The sequence below is a fragment of the Oreochromis aureus genome, linkage group 4, assembly GCF_013358895.1.
Source record: "Oreochromis aureus strain Israel breed Guangdong linkage group 4, ZZ_aureus, whole genome shotgun sequence".
Lineage (NCBI taxonomy): Eukaryota > Metazoa > Chordata > Actinopteri > Cichliformes > Cichlidae > Oreochromis > Oreochromis aureus.
Window position 1 is genome coordinate 8,249,417 of NC_052945.1, and position 27,334 is coordinate 8,276,750.

At 39.1% G+C, this 27,334-nt stretch overlaps 2 protein-coding genes across 2 annotated transcripts; both read left to right on the forward strand.

Annotated features, from left to right (window-relative positions):
• The first annotated feature begins 4,858 nt into the window (after window positions 1-4,858).
• On the forward strand, window positions 4,859-8,028 carry rpl19 (ribosomal protein L19). The gene is made up of 6 exons (XM_031732364.2): window positions 4,859-4,943; window positions 5,326-5,432; window positions 6,391-6,513; window positions 6,638-6,758; window positions 7,006-7,116; window positions 7,836-8,028. The coding sequence occupies exons 1-6, from the start codon at window positions 4,939-4,941 to the stop codon at window positions 7,957-7,959; spliced, it is 591 nt and encodes a 196-aa protein (XP_031588224.1). The 5' UTR covers window positions 4,859-4,938; the 3' UTR covers window positions 7,960-8,028.
• An 11,460-nt stretch (window positions 8,029-19,488) lies between these two features.
• Window positions 19,489-27,326, forward strand: st8sia6 (ST8 alpha-N-acetyl-neuraminide alpha-2,8-sialyltransferase 6). Its single transcript, XM_031732363.2, has 7 exons — window positions 19,489-20,365; window positions 22,172-22,246; window positions 22,376-22,450; window positions 24,302-24,446; window positions 25,348-25,460; window positions 25,544-25,636; window positions 25,715-27,326. Exons 1-7 carry the CDS (start codon window positions 20,274-20,276, stop codon window positions 26,178-26,180), a joined length of 1,059 nt encoding a protein of 352 aa, XP_031588223.2. The 5' UTR covers window positions 19,489-20,273; the 3' UTR covers window positions 26,181-27,326.
• Window positions 27,327-27,334: the final 8 nt, after the last annotated feature.

A 27,334-nucleotide genomic window follows, 5' to 3' on the forward strand; every position in this document is an offset into this window, starting at 1 on the left:
TTCCACACTGACAATAAAGGTCTCGTATACTGAATCTGACCAAAAAATATATTCATAATATTCAAGATCTTTAGAAAAGTTTAATCTCAAAATGTTTTTTTTCATGCTGTCTGATAGTCTCTGTGCCAAATCTAAAGAAATAAAGCATCTGTTTTTCAGGACTTCATTTTAAGAGGACGGTCAGTGTGGCTATAAAGGCACTATGGCTTATTTTATAGTTCCTGAATGGACCATTTAAAAAAATTAGCTACTGGTCTTCCTTTAGAATTTTTACATCTTCATGAAGTCTTACAATAAGAATTTTCACTTCTTCTGCCAATACTTTTTTGATGGAGCCACGATGAAGATATGCTAAGTTAACTGGAAATCAAATATCTGAAATCCTGAAAGATGCCTTTATCTTTATCTCCTTTTTAGCTGTTTGCTGAAGTTCATCATGCAGTTTTAACTCACATCTATTGATGCAAACTTCCACATTTCTGTGATACTTCATGGAGATTGTATAGTCAAAGAATATCCCCTAAAAAAGGAGCTGAAACACCTTAAAAGGTTGTAAAAATTCAATTCAAGTGCAAGTGCAAGTCTCTGAGGGTCCATTTGGTATTTGATTCCTGCACATTATTCAGTGTGGCATTTTCAGATGTTTATACGGCTAACTGTTATAGCGAATTATTCCCACCTCAAGTGCATGGCTGAAATCGAAATGAGCAGCCGGTTCCCAAAATTATCGTTAGGTTTGGGTGTTGATGAGTTTTAGATGACGACAGTCACGGAAATGCAATAAACACTGAGTTCACAGAGCATTGATGATATCCGTGTAAATCTGAATAAACAAAGGGATGATTCATCCACCTCCTCCTCTCGTATCAACCAGTCACAAAGGAAAATGAACCCCACACCTGCAGCAGTCTTTGATAAAGCCCTTCTGGGGGGAAATCAGTGTGACGTCCTGATTCCAGTTGATGCCATTGGACTGAACACCCACAAGATCATCCTCTGCGGCTGCAGCTCATACTTCCGCTGAGCTCAGTTTTGCATGGGAGGAAGAAGCAAAAAAGGATCACATTTTACTTTTGAAGTTATGGTAGTCATGTCTCTGAACAGTCCCTTTAACTCTCCTGCAGCAACTGGCTGACATACTCCTCCAAGAACAACATAATGTGCAGCAGGAGAGCAGGACTTTCAGGCTAGCCTCTCGTGTTTTTTTTTTTTTTATCTTTCTACTGCTGCCCAAGGTAGCTCAAGGTAGTCAGCTCTAGTATCCATTTACTTTTCCACAAGGATCAACACTATAATGAATGTGCAGCCATGACATTTTAATTCAATACATGGTAATTTTCTTGGCTCTTTGGTTTCTGCCTGCTGTGTTTTTGTGTCCTTTTATGTGAGTGATAATTTCATGAACAATATGAAAGAAATCTCACAGATAGGAGTTCAAATTCACTATCATCGAAATCCCGATGATTTCAACATTAAAAATATCACTCACTGTAGCATCCTGGTGCTCATAGGAGGATTCAGTAGATTCCCTACTGGCTCAGTACAGTAACAGTGAAGAGAGACTTTCAGTGATGTTGATACTACAGAAGACGAATCAATACTTTTTGACCCATTAAATGTTACAGTATAACAACAGCCAATTAATTGCAGCTGTTAACGGCAGGGATTCAAATCTTGAGGGAAGCAAGAGTACAGGGCTGATTTAAAGTTGAAAATGTGTCTCAGTCAGGAGTGAGTGAACAAACGCTACGGAAACACTTATTTATTCTAAGCTGTGGATTCAGAAGAAATTAGAGATGCTCATTGTACACCTATAAACATTTACTGAATTATTAGACAGAATCAAGATTGGCATTATTATAATTTGTTTGAAGCATTAGGTTTCGATAATGCTAATTAGATGCGAGATTGCATTGCAAATGAGCAGCCTTTTGTTCGATATTTGTTAAGGGAAGGCATTTTTGTTTCCCCTGCACAGCAAAACCTTAACCCAAACTGGGGTGTTATTTGCACCAGAGGACATCAGAGACTAGGCACCGAGGCCTCCAAAAGCCATGGCAGCTCAGATGAGCTATATTGCTTCTCTTCCTGGGCAGACAGTGGCCCAACACAAAGTTCATGGAGTTTATAGATTGTTTTCTCTCTTGCTGGATGACACATTCCTCTGCAGTGAGGAGGAGAGTTGATGATCTAGTACTTTGTATTGAACTTCCCCCTCAGATGGTGATTTTCACTCATATTACCTGAGGTGAAGAAGTCACACAAGTGGTCCTCATTCACCCACACAACAAGTTTGCAGTGTTGCCATAGTGATGGGCTGCTGCTCCTGGTGTGGATGAAAAGCAGAGGATACTATAACAGCAGTCTTACTAAGTGGCCGGTCAAATGGTAATGTATCAGATGGCTATTTTTTGTAAGTCTATTCACAAGAATCCCACTCACTAACCAACTTTATTTTTAAAGAAGACAGTCATATATAAGGTGTTAAAAGATCAGCAAGGTAAGATTAACCCGTTAAGGGATTTAAAAACATACAATAAATTCTTAAAGACACAAAGGAAGCCAGTGTAGGGAGGCCAGAACAGGGGAGATATGCTTCAGCTTATGGGTTCTGGTAAGAAGGCGAGCAGCTGCATTTTGGACTTACTGAAGACGAGAAAGGAGGCCTGATTTCTACCATTAGAGTAAACAACATGAAAGCATGGATCAATTCTGCTGTATATCAAAGGTTCAGGTTGCTGGCGGTGATGTGATGGTATGGGGGAGGCTTTTTGGCACATTTTGTGCCCATTAGACATTATTTAAATACCACCCTACTTGAGTATTGTTGCTGACCATGTTCATCCCTTTATGAGCACAGTGTACCATCTTCCAAAGACTGCTTCTAGTAGAATAACAAAGCTCAAACTACATGTTTTCGAGTAGCTGAAAATGATCTTTATTTGTCATTCTTGACACTCCTGATTCTCAATCACACTTTAGCTATTTTTCTCAGCAGGTTAATTATTTACTCAGCAGCTTTTACACCTTTACATGGTGAATTTCACACTACATCACTCACAGTTCAGACAGTGCGAAAATAATTATATTTTGTGCAATATTATGGGAAAAAATTCTGCTTGCATTTCTTGTTGGAAATAGCAATTATTTTTCTACACTGGTTATGGAACGAAAGGAGACCACGTTGTTTGATGTAAATGAAAATGATCAACCTACAGAGGGCTAAATTCAAAGATAACCAAATAAAGTGAACAATGTTGCCACAGGCTAGCGTGTTTTGTCAAAATTTTATTGCACCAACTCAAAATGGTACTCAGTAGTTCGTATGGTTCCTACGTGCTTGTGTGCATGCCTGACAATGTTGTGAGAAAAGCTAAACTAATAAAATGAAGGATGCATTCTGGCTGGATATTCTACCACATCTGAACCAAGGGCTCACTGAGATCTTGCACTGTCTGGTGTGCAAATTGGTGGTTTTAAATGGACAGAAAGATAATGACCCAGATGTGTTCAACTGGATTTAGGTCAGGCGAGAGTGCATACTCTTTCAACATGGTCGGGGGTTGTCATGCATCAAGACAAACCCAGGACCTACTGCACCTGCACTTTGTGTTTCTCCATGGATATGCCTCTCCACAACATCACAGATCCACCACCAAATCAGTCATGCAGAAGGATGTTACAGGCAGCATAATGTTCTCCACAGCTTCTCCAGACACTTCCAGATCTATCACGTATCACCAGTGATGGACCGGCCACAGGGCCCAGAGGACACCTAGTTCTCAGGCCACCATCATGAGGAGTATTTGTGATTGCTAAGTCAGAGGCATTCACACTAGTGGCCTACTGATGGTCATTTTGTAGCGCTCTCGCAGTGCTCGTCCTCTTCCTCCTTTAACAAAAGAGCAGACACTGGTCCTGCAGATGGTTTAAGGACCTTCTACAGCTCTGTCTAGCTCTCCTAGAGTAACTGCCTGTCTCCTGGAATCTCCTCCATGCTCTTGAGACTATGTTGGGAGAGACAGCAAACCTTCTGGCAATGGCACATATTAATGTGCCACCCTGGACAAGTTGGACTACCTGTGCAACTGGTCCAGGTTTTGCCTTTGTCTTACCACTTGTGACACTGACCCTAGTCAAATGCCAGACTACTGAAAAAGGGTGAAAAGAAATGAGGAGGGAAAAAATGTCAGTGACCTGTAACACTATTCCTTTTCAGGGGTTTGTCTCATTGCTCCTTGTCTAGTGCACCTGTTGTAGGTTTAATTATCACCAAAGCAGCTGAAACTGATTAACAACTGCTAACATGATCAGATCAATATTCCAGACGTTTAATGACTTGATGCTATACTACTATATGCTATATTAATTTTTTAATATTAAAAAAATTGTCATTGTCATTTCAGTTACGTTGTCCTTTCATTGACACGAACGCAACACCACTTGCAGGATGATAAAAGAGAGACTGTCCTGTAATTTTTTAAAGGAAAAACTAACCTTTAGGATTTAAAGTGAAACTAAGAATAGAAAAAGTTATTAAAAGTTATTAAACTATTTTTTTTAACGTTCACGATTTGTTCGCGTTTTTGTCTCAACATCGCTATCATGTGGTGTAACGTCAAAAAACACCCAATTACTTATCCACCCATAATGCAGTGCAGCAATGTTGGGCAGTGCCATTATTTGGCAAAAGGGGATATCACCGATATAAACTTTTAAGATGCGATAAAGACTTCCTTTCTCTCTGTCACTTTCCAATGTATTTATTGTTCCAATATGAATATATAGTAACATTATGTAAAAATTAAGGTGATAATAACGTCCATTATTGTATGGGTCGGCATCGAGCTGTTTCACAGATCAGAGATGGACTCTCCTCAGAAATGGTAGCTTCCGGTCCGTCTCTGAAGCCTTCCTTTTCCTACTGAAGTAGCAGCCATGAGGTAGGAGCCGAGTCGACTCCATAGTAAAAGTCAAAATTTAAGCGTTAAAATGCACAGATTTCAATTTCGTACCATTTTATTAAGACACACAAAGTCCCTTTTTATCAATATATAAAGTTTATAGATCTGTCCAAAATTAGCATGGTATGTTTTTACGGTGCTTTGTGTAACACGATGTAGTAGACGGAGAGGCCATGTTGTCAGCCCGGCTGGTAGTTAGCCGCACAGCTAACTTTTAACTAAGCCTCTCGTATTTCTTTGGTGTGTTAACAACACTTTTACCGCCTTAAAAAGACATTACGCTTTTAAGACTATAGAAACAGATGTTAAAGGTCTAATCGCAGCTGTAATTCTGACCGCTGGTTCTTTGTGCCTCCCGCAGCATGCTCAGGCTCCAGAAGAGGCTGGCCTCCAGCGTACTACGCTGCGGCAAGAAGAAGGTCTGGCTGGACCCCAATGAGACCAACGAGATCGCCAACGCCAACTCCCGTAAGCAGAACAAAAAGTAGTTTGTCCTTTAAGCCTTGTTAGCGGCTCAGTTTAAAAGTTCACTGGCTCATGCAAAGTTATCTACACGTGTGTGCCCAAAACTGAGCCAGAGGATCAGCTCAGCTAAATAAATTAAGTGGCCTGCATCCTCGATGCACAGTGAATTTATTACATCACAATCTTACAGGTGAACTCCAGTGTTAATGTGTATCAACACTGAAGAGTAAGGCAGCAGGCCTCAGTTTGATTTGGCAGGGTTTTTAGGTCAGACGCCCTTCTGAAGGGATTCTTGTGGAGCTGCTAAATATTTGAATATTCACTTTACTAATGGTGTATATATTATTTAAAAAAATGTAATGTTTCAACTTTACGTCAGTCTCTTCAGATAATGCTGCTGCTGTTACATGTACTGTAGAAATTAGACAGTGTGTACTCTTAATACTGATGCTGAGAGAACCATGGGATTTTAATCTGTTTCATTTTTTAAAATTTCAATAATTTATTAGTTTCTTAGGGTAAATGGTTGTTAAGTAATTCAATGCAGTGTTGACCAAAATAATTGTGATCAATTTTTTGCTTTACTGGAGCAGCTTTAATTTATATTAAACCAATATGAGTCAGTGACATGAGTATGAAGTAATGTACATGTACAGTGTCTAGTATTTAACTGCAGCGTAAGTACTCTGGAGCAGTTCTGGTTTTTAGTTTGGTTTTTTGGGGGGTGGAAATTTTTTATATTAGTTAAAACACTCTTCTGTACTTGGTGAATGAATTGTGGATATCCGAGGATCATATTCAGCACTGCTTTGATAGATAGAAACCACACAGGTGGTATTCATTGCATCCCATCGTCTCACTTTATTTCCTTCAAGAAACTACCTGGTACCAGACCCACCTGGCCTTTTTGATGGCCACGTCTGGCCCATGTACCTGAAACATAAGAACATCTATTTTTCAGGCCAGCAGATCCGTAAACTGGTAAAGGATGGTCTTATCATCCGCAAACCTGTTACGGTCCACTCCAGGGCCCGCTGCCGCAAGAACACACTGGCACGTCGCAAGGGAAGACACACGGGCTACGGTAGGTTAAAACTTGCAAAGCAGAAAGTGATTACATTTTTAAGATGATAATGAACAACAAAGCTAATTTAAAATCAGTTTGCATTATCATTGGTAGTTGACTTGTCTTTTTATTGCCTGTCCAGGTAAGAGAAAGGGTACTGCTAATGCCCGTATGCCCGAGAAGCTCACCTGGATGCGCCGCATGAGGATCTTGCGTCGTCTGCTGCGTCGCTACAGGGAGTCCAAGAAGATTGACAGGCACATGTAGGTTCTGCAGTGGTTTAATAAAGACTCTCTGGACACTCTGAAATGTGGTTGATTTTTAGTTAATAAAGCCAGCTCAGTGATACTTGCTGATATGAATAGAATTATTCAAGGGTTAAAGAATTTGCTTTTAGATCCTTTGCCCTCACTTTGTGTGGGTAGGTGTTGTTGTTTTTTTTGTTTGTTTTTGTTTTGTTTTTATTTAATTGTGATGCCTTTCATTTATTTTCCTCATGATCCGTTTCAGGTACCACAGCCTCTACCTGAGGGCCAAGGGTAATGTGTTCAAGAACAAGCGCATCCTTATGGAGCACATTCACAAGCTGAAGGCAGACAAGGCCCGCAAGAAGCTCCTGGCGTAAGTATTTTACTCCTTATTTGGGACAACGAGGCCTATTTGTGGCATCTGGATTGTCTTGGAAGTCCAGGTTAAAACATGTGCCCTGAACACGCAAAGTCTAGAAAGACAAAACAAAATATTTCTGTAAAGTGAAAAGAAAAACTCAAATATAAATAAATAAGCTCAGCAAATTAAAATCTAAATCAACTGCAGGGCAAAACTTGAAGTAAAATGGCTCGATAAAATACAGCAGCACAAGTAGCAGTGGAGGGTTCTTCAGACAAGAGCACAGAGATTTATCTGCTACACAGATGTGCTCTGTGGAGAGTTACTGCTTGAGGTCTGAAAAATTTCCGGTGTTTGTTCTTGTGACAACAAAACTGAATCTGAAGCTGAAGTGCTGAGGGTGGGTTACGATAGATCGGTTTGTTAGAAAACTTCATAGCGACTGTGAAGGAGTTTTGTTTGTTGGGTGTTAGCATTACTAATGATCTGTGGATTGTGTTGATTATCTCTGCATCTTTATATCATTTAGCAGTTGTGAGGGCAGAACAAAAAGATCAGTGTTTTTGTTCGCCCTCACATAAAGGATGTTTTCAGTCTTTAGTGTGTCAGTTTTAAGGACTTAGTCAACTAAAAACAAAACACACTGATGTTAAACATCTTTGGTGAAAGAGCTGTGGTGGCTGTGATTATGCACTGTATGAACACACGTGTCTCTCCTGTTTGTCCTGCAGCGATCAGGCCGAGGCTCGTCGTTCCAAGACAAGAGAGGCCCGCAAGCGCCGAGAGGAGCGTCTCCAGGCCAAGAAGGAGGAGATCATCAAGAACTTGTCCAAGGAGGAGGAGACAAAGAAGTAATCTGGCTTTTTATGTCCTGCCTGATTGCCACCTGTCAAGTGCTGATAATAAAAGTGTACATAAACACAACAGTAGTCTTGTGTATTTACTTCCATCATGATGACACTAATGCATTACCAATGTCTTTTAATTGAGAAAACCTGAAGGCTTAACACACGATGTGTTTTATTGCATGCATCCAAATATCCATCTGTCTGTGTCCACGTACACTCAACAGTCAATATTAGGTATGTGTGCCAAGTCTAAAAAGCAACTGACCCCAGTTGCAAGTAAGGCAAATACTTTTATGAGCATTAAAAACACTTCATAGATGTGAGATGTATTCCCTTCTGTTCTACAAAGTAACATTTTTAGTGTGTGGTTACAATGTTTTGCTGAAAGTTCGTGTTTAGCAGTTTTCCACTTAATTTAGAGCTGGTTCAATGTTTAAAAAATGCGTTGGATCTGGTGATTTAAAAAAAAAAAAAACCCACTGAAACCAGCAAGGTGGCACAACATTGCTGGTCCCCAGTGTTATCAGAGAGCCATTGAAAGAAATTCTTGTATGATTTATAAATTAAAGCTACTCTAGCTTCCAGAAAGTGATATAGGCCTCCCAAAGCTGTAACAATATGGCCTCATTCCTAATTTACTCTGCAACAGAACTACACCAGTCAAAACAGTATAGGTGGAGTTTACATTAGAAGCAAAACAAACTGCATGCTGATAAAAAGTTTACCGTATAAAAATATTTAAGTGATTGATCCTCACATGTAATACTGTCTCGGCAAGTTCACCAGAGGACACGAGAGAGGGAGTGCGGGGCTTCTGTTCGACCACAGAAAATTGATGGATGGCCTTGTTTTCCTAAATCTCTTGAGTCCCACTTCAGTTGCATGACTGAATAACTTTGTACTCTATGTAATAAAGATAAATTTTTTAAATTTTATACATTTCCTAAAACCCGTGATGCCTAATTATCACAGAAAAGCTTGAACAAACCATTTCTTTTGTTTAACCACCATTTGGTCATTGGACCCCCTGACTCACACTTTTTTTCTAATAAATTTCTGTGGTTATAAAGATTAACTCTGCAGTCACAAAGTACTGCTTTTTAAACTCTTTTGGCCTGGTTCACGAAGTCAAAATAGTAACAAAACTGTTGATTTACTGGCTGATCTACAGTCCTACACATGAATTGTGGATAATGCTTGAAAAAATAAGAAAGCATCTGAATTTTCCTGTCTCCGGGGGATATTTTTAAAAACAAGGGAGTATAAAGGGTCGTATGAAATCAGAATTTAATATCAGAAACACAGAGCTAAAAATTTGCTTAGAGGTAGCAGACATTCAGTAGACTGCTGTGAGATGTGAGTGGGAAGGATACACTGTTATAAAAATAAACAACATAGTGGTGAACATGTTAAAGCAGCATGTTTGCTTGTTGCTTGTAATGCAAATTAAATTGTTTAACATTATTAATTTGTATACATAGCCATACACTGTGAAAGACAGCTCTGCATTTTTACCAGGAATAGAAATATTACTGAAAGGACAACACAGTTTTGGGAGGCACTTGGAGGGCAAAGAAAGGCCCCTGTTTGTCCATGCGTGTTAGTCAACCTTTGAAATGTTTGTCCATACTGCAATTTGTTGGTGGAGGACGATGGAGCTCTGGACCTGGATGGATAAAGCTAATTGTGAGGTGGTCTGTGCAGTTTATATAAGGCTTGTGTGTTTGTAATAATTGTATAGAGAATTTAATAACAATATTTTGTACCCAGTTATTTTACAAAATTAGTATATTAAGTAATGAAATAAGAATCTACTACTGCTCTTTTTCTTTCTATCATCCAGTGCTTACTGTTTTGCATTGTTTTAGATTGTACTTGAAAAAGCAGTTGCACCGTGCTATACACTGAAAGTTATAAATGACTGTGTTGACTGCAAAATGTAGAGGGGAGTCCACAGAAGAGGGAGAAGTACTCTCAACAACTGTCGCACACTCCTTTATCATCCTGGGTAACTTTGGTAAAACAGAATTAAATCAAAATCAGCTTATCATTTTAATGATGAAAAGAAAATGTTATTAAAAGATAAAAGTATGCCTTTAAATTGATTGTTTTGTCAAACTGATGTTTCCAAAGTAAACATGCATTACTTTTCATGGCCAGGGGGGCAGTGCATTCTCTCTAATGAATGAAAGCAATATTCATCTTACTTGTAGCTGTCCTGTCAGTGGCCCATGTACACACACAAGTACGTTCATACCTACACACTGATATGAATATACAGTGCAAATATCTATATGTGAGGAAGGACAGGACTCAGACTCTTAAGCTACAGCCAATCAGAACACCCGCTAATGGGCCGAGGAGAGTGGGAAAGGTCATCGTGGCAGGACCGTAGTGTTCTTTATTACCCAGAGTTCATTGTCATGGGTGTTGTCATGTCTTTTGTCAAGAATGCGCAGACACCCAGTGAGCAAATTAAATTCTTGCGGTTAATTTCTTCACTGTTTATATTGTGTTTGTGTCGTTTGGGCCAACTTTCCAACGTGGTCGCTGTCGTTTGTAAAAACTGACTTTTGAACAAGTTCTTATGACTTACATGTTTTTTTTTGTTGCACTCTGTAGATTTATAGCAGGCAAGGACTATATTTTAGAGATGTATAGTACTGAGTCCTCATTGTTTCTTTAGATTATTTGTTTATTTTAAGTATTGATTTTGTGGCATTATGTTTAAGAAATTAGCAACTTAAGTTAATGTCCAAATATATGTTACATTGCACGTTTATACAGCAGATGGCCATCTTTTTTATTATGATATTTGTTATTTGTTCTAATTACAGAACCTCACCAGTCTGCATAGAAACAAGACCAGAAGTGTTATTTTAATTACATTTTAAATGATTCCCCCTGGTGGCCACATTTTTTAGTGATCCAGCAAATTACCCCTTAAATTCAATGCAACATATCAATCCATCTATCTATCTGAACTAACTGACTCTGAAGAGAAGTTTTATTTATTCAGTATAGAAAATGCATTCTACAAAGATATATATTTTTTTCTCAATTTTCACAGCTGTATGTGGTGAAAACATTAAAATGAGAAAAATCCCAAAGGTAATTAAAATCTATAATTCTTGTAAGTCTTAAGAAGCAGAAAATTGTCAATGACTGAATGTTTATGAATGTGCTTGTTTTTTGTGGATCCATGTTTGGATCATGGGTCTCACGTCCTTTGTAACTTGCTTAGTCATGTTTCTCCCTAAATTAGTTTTCCATGTGGCTATACAATTTAACTTCATCCCCTACGCCTTGTCACCCGTGACTAATCCTGTTGTGATTAATTTTATTTCCTGCTTTCTGAAGAACAGTAATCCTTCAGTGAACTCTCTTAGGCCACTGTCATGACTTCTACTGACCCACAATCCAAACCAGCTCATAGATCTTCAAACTGATGAAAATCTCATGTGTTCTCAATGAACCCGTTAAATGTGTACATAATTTTGATCCAGAAATGGGCAAATAAACTTTGTTATTTTTCAAGGTTTGTTGCCATCTAGTGGTTGCAACTGATTTCTCAAAAGTTTGATTTGAACCACCTGCAAGAGATGTTTCACTTTTGCAACTTTTAACCACGGTTAAATGAACACACAGCATCTGCAGATGCGCTGCGTTGCACAGTGAACTACTGTTTCTCAGAATCTGTGTATCTAGATTGATTTCAATATTTTGATTTGCCATTATATGTTCTCATGCTTAAAGTTTTTGTTTAACACACATAAACATATATCTGTTATCTACTTTATTTAATAAATTAATAATGAACTTCTAATACTCTGGAACAGAGACTCATGTTTCTCACGTTGGGGGAAGTGTAAATTATGCACTTCCTTTTCCTGTCGCTTATAGGTTCCTCCACAGGATGTGCTTGTCTGCTGATATGATTTGACTGTTTTGTGTTTTGGTTGTGATTTTTCTGAGCTGTACAGGGAGGCAATAGATCACGGAGGCATAAAAGTACCAGTCACTAAACAGCCTTGGAATGCACAAGGATCAGCTGTTCCAAACCACATGACCCCAATATTCCCTCCCTTAGGCCCACGTCTTCTGCAACATTCCCATGATAGTCACAGCTGTGGAAGTTGACAATTTAAATTTAAAGGATTGTAGCTTGAGAAAATTCACTAAATATTCCATAAAGTGACCAAGAAGTCCCAAAGGCCATAATGACATCCAAGAGAAAGATTTGAGCCAAGCCTCTGCAGATGGAACCAATTAGGGAGAAAAAAAAAGCACAATCAAAAAAATAACTAAATAAGTTTTAGTTGTTCCAAACCTAAATTTATTATGAGTGTCATGATCCTGGGTGTTGGACAGAGGGTTTTTCAAGAGGGCTTGAATTCTTTTTTATTATTTAACATTCCTTTTGGTTTTTAGTTTGATAATTATTGTTTATTCTAAGTATCCAGAGTCTTTTTTTCAGTTTTTGGTTCTCTGCTTCAGATTTATTTTGTACACTCTCTTATTGTTTTCTTAGCTTTCCCCTTTATGTCCTTCTGTGCCAAGTTTGCATGTTAGTGTCTGTTGTCTCTGTCTCCCCTTATCCTTTGTTTAGTCATCCCTCTCTTTTGCGGGTTTCCTCATGCTTGCATTTGTTTCCAGATTTGTGTTTCCAATGTCTGGTTTTCTAGTCTTCCCTGGGTGTTTACATTCGTTCTGTCTTTCTGAGTCAGTATTCCCAGAGTTTCCTGGATTCCTGCTGGACTTTGTACCATTAGCATTAAAAGCTTGCCTTAGGTTAATTGTATTATCAACATCCTGCGTTTATGTCTTCAATAAATAGAGCAGAATTTAATAAACAGAAAAAGTAACAATAAGCATGAATGGCCCTAAGCTGTAAACAACAACCCATAACAAAGATGGAAAAATCTTTACATACAAGAAGCTGGAACCAGAATATCTAATAACTAATTTGGCTACTACTACTACGACTACTGCACGCTTATCACCACCACCAACACCAGAATCACTGGAACATCCACTTGTCTTGATAAGACAAGTAATATTTCATGTGTGTCGTGTAATTGTTGATAAGTAAGATGCTATACTTAATTTGCTTGGACATAAAGATTATTTCTTTGTTTTGTTTGGTGTTTTGGTTGTGTTTCTGAAACCCTGGAAATATATTGTGTCCCCATTTGATGTATATAGTAGTGTGAAAAAGTGTTTGCCCCCTTCCTGATTTCCTAGAGTTTTGGATATTTGTCACATTTACATGTTTCAGATCATTAAACAAATTGTAAATATTAGACAAAGATAGCCCGAGTAAATACAAAGTGAACCAGGCCAAAAGAGTTTAAAAAGCAACACATCACGCCCCGATTTAAAGAAACACCAGAGAAACAAAGTCACTGACATTTATCAGCCTGGAAAGAGTTACTAAGTTATTTCTAAGGCTCCAGTAACCAAAGCGAGAGACATTATCCACAAATGGAGAAAACTTGGAACAGCGGTGAACCTTCCCAGGAGTGATCAGCCTACTAAAGTTACTTCAAGAACACATCGACAACTCATCCAGGAGGACATAAAAGAACCCAGAACAACATTAAAGAACCGCAGGCTTCACATGTCTCAGTTAAGGTCAGAGTTCGTGATTCAACAATAAGACACAGACTGGGAAAAATGGCATCCATGGGAGATTTCAAGGAGAAAACCACTGCTGACCAAAAAGAACAAAGGCTCATCTCACATTTGAAACTCAAAACTTTTGGGAAAATATTTTGTGAACTGATGAGAAAATAGCTGAACTCTTTGGAAAGTTTGAGTCCTGTCACATCTGGTGTAAAAGTAACACAGCATTTCAGAAAAGGAACATCATACAAACAGTAAAATATGGTGGTGGATGTGTGATGGTCTGGGGCTGTTTGGATGCCTCGGGACCTGACAGACTTGCTGTGTTAAATGGAGCCATGAATTCTGCTGTCTACTAAAGCATCGTGAAGGAGAATGGAAGACTTTACTGTTGCATTGAAAGAATAATGAGCAAGCTGACAGGAAACATGTAGGTGTTTGCAGCATGTGGCCCCTTGACCTCAAAGCCTGAAAGGAAGCTCAGTGTACTTTCAGCAAAAGCCCCACCTTGTATAGACATGGAGGAAAAGGCTTTCATTTGGTCTTTTATTACCCCATTAATGACACAGTTTTACAGAGGAATCAGATAACCAGCAAGTTATTTGTTATTAAAAGGTGACTTGTTGCACAACCAAGAATCTGAATTTCATTCAGATATTCGTCTCTCTGTCTTGTTACATTTGCACATAGCATGACTTTATGGAGGAAGCACTTTGCACCCTCCACCCTTTGCTTCCTCAAACCCATCGCTCATCCACTGTCATCCTCCCCGCTGCAATAAACTGTAATAGATTTACTTGTGTCCTCGCACATGCACATTTTAACTGTTTACCATTTTTTAAGAACATACTGACCTTCACAGCTGATCCTGTATAAGCCAGTTTAGACATGTGAAGAATTTGCACAGAACTTTCAATTTTTTGCCAGTTTCTCCTTCTACTCCTGACAGGTGTATGATAAAAAGTTAATAACACAATTTTATGTCATTAGAGAGCCTGAGGGCTTCACACAGGCACAGGGTTACACGATGGTGAGGAACAAGATTATGAATGTCATTATGAAAAGTTACTTTTTTGCCTTTAATGTGGTTAAATAGCTAATGGAGTCTTTGGATGGAAATGGCATTGTCTGTAACAAGCTAATGACTGTTGTGGGAGGCAGCAGGGCAGCCTGTAATGATGGAAAACCAGACGTCTGGGTTATTGAATAATCAGACAGCCACTGAAGCAACGTGTTTGTCTGACTGCCCTATGATACACTAGTGACACTGGTTTCCCCTTTTCTAGTCGTGGCCTAGTCCTTATTGTGGTTATTCCATGCAAATGGAAAACAACAACAACATTTTACATATGTTTCTGCTAGTGTCTCATGATGTATGCCAGGTGTAAATGCACATTATCTTCCCAGGACTTCAGCTATCTGCAAAACACTTGACACTTGGAAGTTTTACATACTGTGACAAACACATTACAGCTGCTTACTGGAGTCTGGAGTCACATGATCTGTCCATCAGTGAAGAAATCACTGTGCATTTGATGTACACATTGGGTTAAGTGTTGCTTTTACTTCCCTATCATGGGTTTGGAGTGTGTGCAGGAAGAACCAAATGCATGACAAAAAAAAGAACTAGACTAAATAAAAATCAAGTCTAGTTCACCCAGTGACACATGCCTTATCACTTTTACACACAATCACATAGACCAGTGGTTCCCAAACTTTTTTTGCCAGGCCCCCCCTTTTTTTTTTACAAGAAAAATGTTCGTGCCCCCCCCCCCCACACAAACACATCCTCCAAACACACACACCCATATTTTGTTTACAAACTCCATTGCGGTTTATTTCACACCTCAAACATTTAGTAAACAATTAAGCAAATACAAGTAAACCGCAATAAATTACAGGTAGTAATAAAATATACTACTAACTCTTTTACGCTGCGTCCACACCTACACGGGTATTTTTGAAAACTCAGCTGTTTCTATGCGTTTGGGCTTTTCGTCAACACGTAAACGGCGTTGCGATTCACCGAAAACGGAGATTATTTAAAACTCCTTTTTTGCGTTTACGTGTGGACGAGGATTACAGAGTTCGTCACGCAACGTCAACGGTATGTGCCTCTTTTCACGTCACGCTGTGCTCCACGTTGTTTACATGAGATGAATTGCAGAATGGCAGATAGAGACAAAATACTGTTACTGTTAATCTGACTATCTGCAGGTTTTACACGCTTACATACACACACACACGCAGTTACTGTCCCTCCATTTAGAAAGGCAGAGGCGTCACGGTGTAATTATTTTACGTGTAGTTGTTTTTTTTCCTGTGTAATAATATTCAACATTGTTATCAATACATTTTTCAAAAAATGCCTCTCTGTGCAAAATGGGTTTAAACACATAAACAGCTGTGGGATGCTGTTTGTCTGTGATTTGAACCGGGGGAACAAATTACGGCAGGATCAGCCTGATATTATTTGTATCCCACTGTAACTTTACTGCATAAAGAGCTAACATGTCCAAAATGTCAGGAGTAGTTATTACAAGAAGTGTTTGTGAACTAAAAATCAAGAATGTGGGATAATGTTTGTCCGTGATTTGAAGAGCCCAGCGCATGCTCCCGACGCAGGGAAACTAATTCTGCAGGGGAGACCTACCTTGGCACTTGTGCAGGTGAAGCCAAAGGGAAGATATGCTTCACCATATTTTCCTGTCTTTGGCTTGGAAGGAAGTTGGTTTGGAAATATATTTGGCGATGCTTCATCTCCTGCTTTGCGTTTATGTGGGAGCCCCGTCAAAAACCTGTCCACAGTGTCCAAGCACTCTTTTTTTTTTTCTTTTCATACCGCGCCCCCCCTGCAATGGCTCTGCGCCCCCCCTAGGGGGCGGGCCCCACACTTTGGGAACCTCTGACATAGACGCATAGATGAAAGCAAACCAGGGTTTACTCAAGGACACTTTGTCATGATAAAGGAGTTAGGGAGTGATGCATCAGCCTTCCAATTGGTAGAGGACCTGCTCTACCCCGGAACCCCAGCTGCCCCTAAGTATAAGCATAGACGAGACAGACTAAAGAAAGTAAACACAAATAAACTCTAAGTAGGAGCTGAAAAACAGCAATTCTGAACTAAAAGTTAAACAGAAACCTATTTATCAGGCATCTCAACTGCCATAAAACCTGACAGGAAACAAAACTGTAAAACTAGGGTCATCTTACTACAATAACTGTGAAAACATGACTGTGAAACAACATTTTAGTCACAAGAAATCAAACTCATTCTTAGAATAAAGAAATCAAAAGTATCATGAAGCTCATGAAGCTGAATGACTTAAAGAGTTATTTAGTTTTATTAAGCCCTGTAGTGTAAATAAAAACAAAAATTCAAACAATCATCAAAAATATAAGATACACTCACGCTATTAGGTACTGTTCTTTAAAGCAAACAAAACAGCACCATGAACCATGCATGAACTATGCATTGGCTTCAGGCAGCGGTCTTCAAAGAAATATAACAGGAATAGCTGTATTAGTTCATAAAGAACTCATTGGTTTGCTCTCAGAGTACATCTCTGACCGTTTAGTGTTTATAACCCGGTTAGACCCTCAGGTCATCAGGTGCAAAACTCTTCTCAGAATTAGATTTGATGGTCCTGAGGGTGCTTTCAGTTACTGTTTCTTGGAACAATCTGCCTGCTGACTTAGAACCTAGAACTATCTACATTAAAAAAACATATTCAAACGCTTTTTATTCTCACAGGTTGGGTCTACTGTCAAAAATTGTGTGTATTTTTGTGTGTATGTGAACATTAACTTGTATTTTATCTGTGTAGTTTTATTTTGTTGTTATTTTATTGCCTTAAGCCATTGTAGACCTGATTTTAATGTTTTTATCTTTATGTCTGCGTACAATGAAATGTGCTATAGAAATAAAATTGAGGTTAACACTGACATCGCCATTGACTACTCAGGCTTGGAGCCTCAGCTGTTTGCGTCAGTGTCTGCAGCTGAGTATAATCATGGCCAAAGAATGTAAAACTGCAGCTACTCTTCACACAGGCACAGCAAAATTGGGCAAGAAGATTGGAAAAATCTTGATCTCTACTGTGACATTCAGATGGTAGAGTCAGAATTTGTGTAAACAACATGAAAACATGGATTCATCCTGTCTCGTATCAACGGTATAACAGTTCAGACTGCTGCTGTTGGGGTGTAAGAATGTGAGGGATATTTTCTTGGCACACTTTGGTTCCTTTAGTTCCAACTGAGCGAAGTCTCCAATCCCTACCCTGTTGTTGCTAACCATGTTCATCCCTTTATCCCAGTTTACCTATCTGCTGAAACTTTCAGTAGGATGACATGCCATTTCACAAATTGTCTCTCGAACATGACAATGAGTTCACTGTACTCAAATGGCCTCCAAAATTATCAGATTTTAATCCAGCAGAGCAGCTTTGGGAACACATAGACATTCACAGCTACAACCCTGTTCATTACTACTCATGACAGGTGCACAATAAAAAGTTAACAACACAATCCTCCATCATTAGAGAGACTCGAAGCTTCTTACACGCACAGGACTGCATAAAGCTGAGGAAAACTCCTCTGTTACAACATTATGAATGTTTAATGTGCTTAAATAGTAATTGGGTGAGTGGAAATGACATCATCTCCAATGAGCTGCAGCTGAAACCAAACAGAAAACGCCTTATAATAAACGTGCAAAACTCCAAAGAACTTAAATCCCATGACATTCCCTAACAACACTCTGTCTGTATTAGCCTGATTTTAAGGGTCACAAATCCTGATTTTTATTTTTTTATTTTTAAAAAGGAAAAAGCTCCAGAACTCGTTGTTATTGACTTCTCTGTGTTTGGAGAAGTGAGGTTGCTGTGACACAACTGGTATCCCATAGCATGTAGGAATTATGGCTTTATTGCAAAGAGAAAAAAAAAGAAATTTAACACTGACAACTGGAATTAGTGTGGGAGTAACCATCTGTTTATGGTTATTCATTGTGAAATAAATCCCATAAATGCAACTAGTTTAACATAATCCTCATTATGAATTACTCCAAGAATTTAATTCCACTTCCACCACACATTTGGCAACATAGAACAAGTTAGAAATTATGGCTTCCTGTTTCTCTCATTTTTTCCAGCTGTTAGTTACATAGAGAAACACCAGCTGTAAGCTTGCAAAGTTTGACGGGTGAATCAAAGAAGCTTTTGTGTGAGTTAGTAAGAGTTTGGTTGGTTTTTAAGAGTCCCTCTGATTGGAGGGGCAGTCATAGGCTCCTGCCTCCTCTGACTCTCATTGATTTCGAACGTGTTTCCAGTGTTGCCAACTTAGCGACTTTGTCGCTATATTTAGCGAGTTTTCAGACCCCCTAGCGACTTTTTTTCTTAAAAAAGTCGCTAAAAAAAGACGTGAAAGCGCGTATCGCTTTTACTCTCAACAAGCAGCGGGTGCTGTAACACAGTCAGTTCTTCTTTTACTCTTTTACTCTTATGCTGTTTTGTGGATCACAAGGTTTAAAACTACTTATAAACACACACACACAAAGTAACTCCACCAGAGTGCCTATTTCGGATCACTTTTGCCGGTCCAAGCCCGGGTAAAGGAGCAGGGTTGGAATTGTGACATTAAAAAAAACAATAATTGCTAAAAGAAATTTAATTTGTAGTTCTAAATAAACTCTAAATGCATTTAGGACGTTTTTACTCACTTTATGTCTCTTCCACGATGTTATTTCTCTCTCCAACAACATAGGTTACAATTATATTAGCATGACCAATTATGCAAATTAGGTGATGACGTCATTTAGCGACTTCTAGCGACTTTTAGGACAACCAATAGCCATTTTCCTTACTGAGGAGTTGGCAACACTGCGTGTTTCTTATCACACACACACACACACACTCACCCACACACAAACCAGTCGAGTCAAGAGACAAACTGTGAGCTAATTCAGTACAGGGCACTCATGTTACTGCGTGCTTTTAGTGCAGAGGGGAGAGGGGTTTAGCCAATGTGGGCAGAGGGAGGGGAAACTAGACACAGAAGCCTGAGAGAACCCGAGAGAATGGGGCTAAAACAGCGCTGTAGTTGCGAAGAAATGGCGGACTTTCCTCGTGTGAGCAAATGACAAAAAAGGGTGCGAGACAACGTAAGGAAGACGGACGAGCAAAGGAGAAGTGGCAAGAATTAAATAAGGATGTGGAGGAACGCTCTATCGGTTTTATCTCGGCTGACTGCCACCAAAGTGTAACGAGGGGAAACAAAGTAACAGAAGTGCGCACAGGACCTCAAACTTGTCTCAACGAGTCAGGCGGAAAAGAAATCATACTAGACAGTCAGAAATGACGGAATTTCTGGTGCTTAATTTATCGAGGAGGGATTTGAACACAGAGGCAAATGAGACAGGAAGAGAGTGAGCGAGGGAGGCGGGTGGAGTGATGAGTGCGTAAAACAGCAGACAGGCATGAGGCAAAAGATTAAAAGCCTTCACTGAGCCGCCGCGTGTGCGTGTGAAGTACTTTGAGGTAGTGCAAACCGAGTTTGGAAACACGAGAACATAGGAACCGGGACAGGGTAGATAAAACAAGCGAGTGTTGTGCAAGGTAAAAGCAGGACAAGGAGGAAGAGAGACAGACAAAAGGTGGGCCGTCTAAAGGGAAAAACTAACAGGAGGGGTGAGGTATGAGGGGACAGCTCTCGAAGTCTCTCATGATCACTGTCCTCTTTCTGGGGAGCCTGATGACCACTCTCATCTGGTACATGTCGGTCGGCAAGTGAGTGCATAACTACCTTTGTGCCTAAAGAGCAAAAACTAAAGAGGCTGTTGAAGAAGTATTGTGCTCATTATATAAAAGTAGCAACAACGTAGCAACAAGAGTGTGAAATTAAGTACATTTCGTTAAAGTGAAGCTAAATTGTCAAAAGTAAAGGACTTTTTCAATAATTCTGTTATGATGTTTTTTGATAAATAATGCGACTGCCAGCGTCTCGGGGTAAAGGTTTGGGGACATCTGGACCTGTAGTCTAGATATTCAAATAATATATTCAGCCTTTTGAAACGGCTTAAATCAATTATTTTCACTGGAGCTGAAGAAATATAACTCAAACCTGAAATATAAAAATGTAATAACCTTTTGAAATATAAAAATGTAATAACCTTTTGTGTTAAGTCTTGAAAAGACATGATAAAATTCTTGTATGCAAACCACATTAGGTATTAGGCTATTGAGTGAGTCAGCGTCAACGTTAAGGGCCTCGGGAGTCCAGGCTCGCCCAGGAAAGTTACTGTGGCCCTTTAGCTGAATTCTGCTGATACACTTTAACTGTAAATTACACTAATTCATACAGTTTTGTATTCATTGCTCAGTTTAATTCATTTCAATGTAGTTCAATGCTTCTGCAGCAGTCGTAAGCCCCGGACTGAGACATACACTGAGCTTAAGCAGAACAGATTTTGAGAAATACACCCCAAGTCTCTTTGAAACGAAAGATATTCATCCATCAGCTTGCAAAACAAATACAAGTATGTTGAGGATATTCTGCGCTCACAGTCACCTGTCTGTGGTGAGTTCATTGAGCCACTTCTAAATATATCTGCTCCGTTTGGCTCCTACTTTTATTCTGCAATCTAAGACAGATTATTCTACAGTTTTATAATTGTGGCTAAATTTCTCCTGGAGTGTATTATGCGTATATGGTTGTAAATATGCATTGCTTTATTTATTTATTAATTGAATAGCAAACCTTATTTAGACCACCGCCCCCCTGTTAAACATTGATAGCTTATATGGTGTGCTGTATATGATGGCTGTTGCATTATTGTATATAATGTGTTTTACCACTTAGGTAGTACTGAATTAGTTTTGAATCACTAAACTAAATATTTTAAACCCTATCCAAACATAACTCTTGACATATTATCAAATAGCTACTATTAATAACAATAAAATGTTTATTTTTATTATTATTTAACAACAACAACAAAAATGCTGTGTGAATGCCCTGTAGCGGAAATTATCTGTCGAAAAAAGCAGAAGAAGCAGAACTATCTTCTGAAAATTGGTGTAGAAGCTGAAGTGTTTGCTGAAGACAGCTTTATTTGAAACGGTACACTGAAGAATGTCAAGAAAGCAGAATGAGCGTGAGTGGGGACGATGTTGCTGTAACAGCCACGGGTAGGATTCGAACCTGTGCCGCCCAGCTTCTTATTAGTGCAGTCAGCCAATTGCATTGCATCAATTTACTAAATGCAGGTATGTGGAGATTGTCAAATAATGACTTATTATTGCCAAGATATCCAGATAAGCATATCGGAAATTACAACATGTTGAACCTTGAAGCAGGTGGGCTACAGCAGCAGATGACCACACACTGTCACTGCTGCCAGCTAGGAACAGGAAACTGAGGGTATCATTTTCACGAAGAATTATTTAATCTTCATGCAGGTTGGAAGGACCCAGGATAACGTTCTCATTCAGTCCAACTGTCCTTTGTAAATTATTACATTTTTTCTGCATTTTCCTGATCTATATTATTTAATCTTACCATTTTTTTCCTTGTTTGTTTGTGTTTTTTTTCAGACATGTGGAACCTCAACGACCAGCTTCTCAAAAGAAACATGCCCCAAAGCCCTCAGAAATTTGCAAAGGCTGCAAGTGAGAGAAAACATGACAGTCTCAGAATTTCCCAGAGAAACCTCTTTGTTTATGCCATCATCAAAAATGAAGTCATGTCAGCTGTGCAGATATGATTCTGTTCACTGACTGTTTTTGTGTGTGTCACAGGGAAATCATTAGCAAGGTACAAGAGCGTTACAATCAAACCTGGAAGAAGCAGGAGGACAATTACTTAAAATTCAGGTAAGAACCAATTCGCAAACACTTTCAATTTTTTTCTATAGAAATTACAAAATCAAAGTAAAAACTTTTTACTAAATAGGAGTGTGTGTGTGTCACGGTCTGTATGGCAGAGCGTGGGGATGAGGGGAAGGAGGACCCAAATGCTGGACTCTGTGATGCAACAGTGCGTTTATTTACAGTGCAGGAAAATAACAATAAATCCCCAGTGCGTTCCCGACTCCCGTGACATGCCCTCTTCCCAGTGTTAGTATTCTTTGTCTCCACTCTTCAGTGTCTGAGCACCCCGTGCTCGCTGCCCTCTCGTCTCCACACTCCTCCTGGGGAATAACAAAGAGGCAGCCGTCAGAAACACCACAATGCAGCAGACTAACCTTAACTAACTTGCCAAGAGACTAACGTGAAGTCACACAATGATCCAGTGTTGGAGAGAGCTCCACCACACTCTTAAGTAGCTCCTCCGACGAGGCTTGATCAGCTGCAGGTGTGTGATGGTCTTCAGGTGTGGCCAACCACCTGGCAGGGCCACACCCACCAGGCCTGAAGGTGCCTGTCACAGCCGCATCCACACAAACACACACACCTGCCTATATACACACACACACACACACACACACACACACACACACACACACACACACACACACACACACACACACACACACACACACACACACACGTGGACAACAGGGACAGCAGCGCATAGCAGCAAAAACAATTATAATATAATAATAATAAGTCCATAACTGCTCAGGGACCCTGGGTCACGCAGACCCAGGACCCTGACAGTGTGTCTGCTCAAGTAAATTTCAAATTAAAAATAAAATACAATTAAAGCCACTGATGAACTCTGCAAGCATAATATGATCCCCACTGTAATATATTCAAATAGTGTATCATTAACAGGATTTTTTTGTGCAAAGATTTTATGAAGGGCATCAGCCTATCAGGTATCAGGCGTCATCAGCCTCTGTCATGTGGGAGTCAGTGAGCCAGTAGCTTAAACCAAAGGAGCCCTGCAATGAGGGACGATGAAACGCGCCCTGACTTTGACATAATGTCTCTGTAGGCACAACAAAGAATACTTGAGATATTTGCCATGTGGGTGAATGTTTCTTTAAGACTATATAACTGAGACTTTCTAATAGCTCGAGCTGCATAAAACATTAACACGAGTTGTTGTTGTATTTGTTAACTACAGCTGAAAGAAAGATTTTTTTTAATACCGAACACTGAAGCTAACTGTGTTGTAATACACTGCTCTTTTATTTTATTTTTAACCTTTTCTTGTTTAACTTTATATTGATCAATGTTTGTTCCTTCCCTCACTCACCTGTTGTTTGCTGTTCTGCCCTGTAGGTGTACTGATGTCTTATCTCTCTCTGTCTATTTACTCACACTGAACTATTTCACTGAACACATCAATGAACATGAAGAGAATCAAAAGCACTAAAGAAATGGTATTCCTTGCCATGACGTTAAGGGACTGATAGCAGTGGTTTCCTTTAGATTGCCAATGATTGTTAGTATAAATTAAACAAGCATCAACAGCAAATATTGATAGTTTTCTTAGATGTCACACAGGCTTTCGGACACATGGCTAATATGCATTTCTAATAATGGCATTTAAATTTTTTTTATTCAGGATCCCACCATTGTCATGTTTTTAATGGACTAATGTTATTTCATAAAAAAAAATTCTTCTACTTTACTGCATATGATATTATATACCAATCCAGATAGATTTTATTTTGAAAAAAAAACAACAATAATTCTGTTCCCAGTTAATAGCTGTGAACCAGTTTGTCTGGTAAATAGCTAGTCTGTGTCAACAAAGTGTTTTATGTTCCCCAGAACTAATCTGAGTGTTAAGTGCAATGGCTTTGACAAAGCCATCATCACCAAGAATAACACTCCAGTGGGGTTGAAGCTCGTTTATGATGGGGAAAAGAAGAGGACTCTACAGGTGAACAAAGACTTTTTCAACATTTTTACAAAGGTAGGTTTTTTTTTGTTATTGGTTCCCCAAATGTTTTATTTGACCATAGTGATTATATTACCATTTTTCTCTTGAGTGTGTGTGTGTGTGTGTGTGTGTGTGTGTGTGTGTGAGGGGGTGTGGGGTGGGCTGCTTATGTAAATACATAAGAGAAAACAGAACATGTGGCTCCTTTAATTGCAGATTGGGAAATATGTAAGTAATGCACCATCATTTAAAAAAATGTTTTTATAAGTATTACAAACATAGCCTAGCCTAATTTTGCAGGAGGGACCAAAATATAATTTTGGAACTTAAATGCTACACCACCTCAAACCGGATACAAACTGAGCATAAAGTATACATCGGTATAAAAGGAGAAGAAGAAAAGCTGCATAGTAATGACAGACATGCAGCCATTTCATCCATTTCAAATTCTGTTGTTTGTTATTAAGTGTCTTAATGGTCTTGCCCCTTCTTATTTGTCTGAGCTGCTTCACCTTTACATGCCGTCACGTGCTCTTAGATCAGATAACCAGATGCTTTTGATTGTCCTGTAGACATTTTATAAATCCAGAGGAGACAGAGCCTTTGCAGTTTTGCCTCCTAAAATGTGAAATGAGCTGCCAGGCAGGCTCCATCTCTTGCTGTTTTTAAAAATCATTTAAACTTCTTACCCTTTGTTTGTATCTGTACTGATTTATTCTTTTATTCTTGTTCTCTTATTTTTTATTTTTATTTTTAATTACTCTGTTTGTACTGCAATTCGGTCAGCTGTTATGTTGTTTTGAAGTGCTTCACGTCTGAATTGAAGAGGAAACATTAAAGCAATGAAATGAATCTTTTTTCCTCTAACATTTGACATCAGCAACAATCTAAATGTTTTTTTTTATAATGCCTTATCTGTCGCTGTCTATTCCAGGAGAATCCGTTCTCAAATAAAAAATGGGACACTTGTTCGGTTGTTGGGAATGGTGGGATCCTGTCTGAGAGCAGCTGTGGAAAAATGATTGATTCAGCTGACTTTGTTATCAGGTGAGAATAGTGTCCAATGTAGACCAAATTCAGAGTGGAAATTCCATGTAACCATTTCTGTGTCTACTTTTTTGTTTGTTCAGGTGCAACTTACCTCCTTTGGAAAATGGATATGAGAAAGATGTTGGCATCAAAACTAGCCTTGTGACAGCAAACCCAAGCATCTTCACACAGAGGTAAGCAAGAAAATAAATCTCTGTCACCTCACATTACTTCTGTGTTGTTGCTCAACGTCAGCTGTTTCTTTTGCACAGGTATGGCTCGCTGGTGGGACGTCGCCTTCCATTTGTGGAGAGTCTTCACAAGTACGGCAACTCTCTGCTGCTCCTTCCTGCCTTCTCGTTTGGTATAAATACTGCTGTGTGTCAGCGAGTTGCATATACAATAGAGGACTTTAAAAGCCCTATTCGACCTGTTTTCTTCAACCCTCAGTACCTTGACAGTCTAGCTCAATTCTGGCGCTCTGAAGGCCTGAAAGAAAGGCGGCTCAGCACTGGATTAATTATGGCTAGCATGGCCCTGGAACTGTGTGAAAATGTGCATCTGTATGGATTCTGGCCCTTTAGTAATCACCCATATGGCTTCTATACCCTGACTAACCACTACTATGATGACAAACCAGCTAAAACGAGTTTTCACGCAATGCCAGCTGAGTTTGACCGCTTGTTGCAGCTGCACACTGAAGGTGTACTCAGGCTTCACCTGGAAGACTGTAAATGAAAAATAGTTCCCAGGGATAGACAACAGCACAGAAGCAATGTGGAGAATCAAGTGCCTTCTCTTTAGCCTCAGGATGAAGTTAGACACTTAATTCATTTCATATGTGTTTGAGAAAATTTACACATTATTTTTGGTTAGTGGAAATATGGAAAATGGCCACATAGACACCTTCCTTGCCTTCCAGCAACCAAGACATTTGCACTGATGAGTGCATCTTTAACCCTATTTATTAAACAAATGTTCCGTTTGGAGTCTGAAATGATTTCATTGTAGTTTGATGCCTCTGTAAGGCAGTTACTCTCAGTCTAGTGCCTTATGAAAGATTGATCTCACCTTATATTCTGAAATACCTCCATTACATGAAGACATTCGTTCTGAAAAGCTTTTTAGAAGCAAAATGAATGCACTGAATGTAAGGACTATTTTGACTTTTTTTAAACTATTAACCACTTCATATTTTAGTACCAGCTGGTAATGAATGTGTAGTGCCTGATAAAACCACACAAATGTGTGCTATGCTTTGTCACTGCAGTGACCAGACAGTGATAAAAAACTTACTGCCACAAAGTGGCAACATACATTTATTGGTAAAATGTTAGTTGTGTAAGTGTTTTTTGTCTCAGTGTTGATTGTAAATGTAAAAATGTAATTGTAAAATTTGCACTTAGAGTGAAAACCTCTGCTCAGAACAATTTTTTATGCAATATTTGTAACAGTATGTTTGTGGGTCTGATGTAGCCGGGAATGTTGCCTTTTAGGCTGGTATTTTTAAAGCATTAGCATTGATTTTTGTCATGCAGAAATGCCCCTAATCAGCCACAATGTTAAAATGACAAGCCTCCTACCATTTAGGTCCCTCTTGTGCTTCCACAAGAGACACTGGACCTTTGTGGGTATCCGCTGGTGTAAATACACATCTGCTCTGATGTGTAGTTACATATGTTGTGAGGTGCATGCCAAGTTACGTGGAATATTATGCAAGGTTTCTCAGCATAACACTGCATTGTAAAGCTGTGAATTACCACACCTGACATCTCTTGTTGTAGCAACGGTAACATATTGTGAACATTTGTATATATTTGTTTTTAACAGTATGTTATAAAAAGGAAAATTAAGTTCAAATGAAAAAATAAATATTAAAAAGTGTGGCGCCA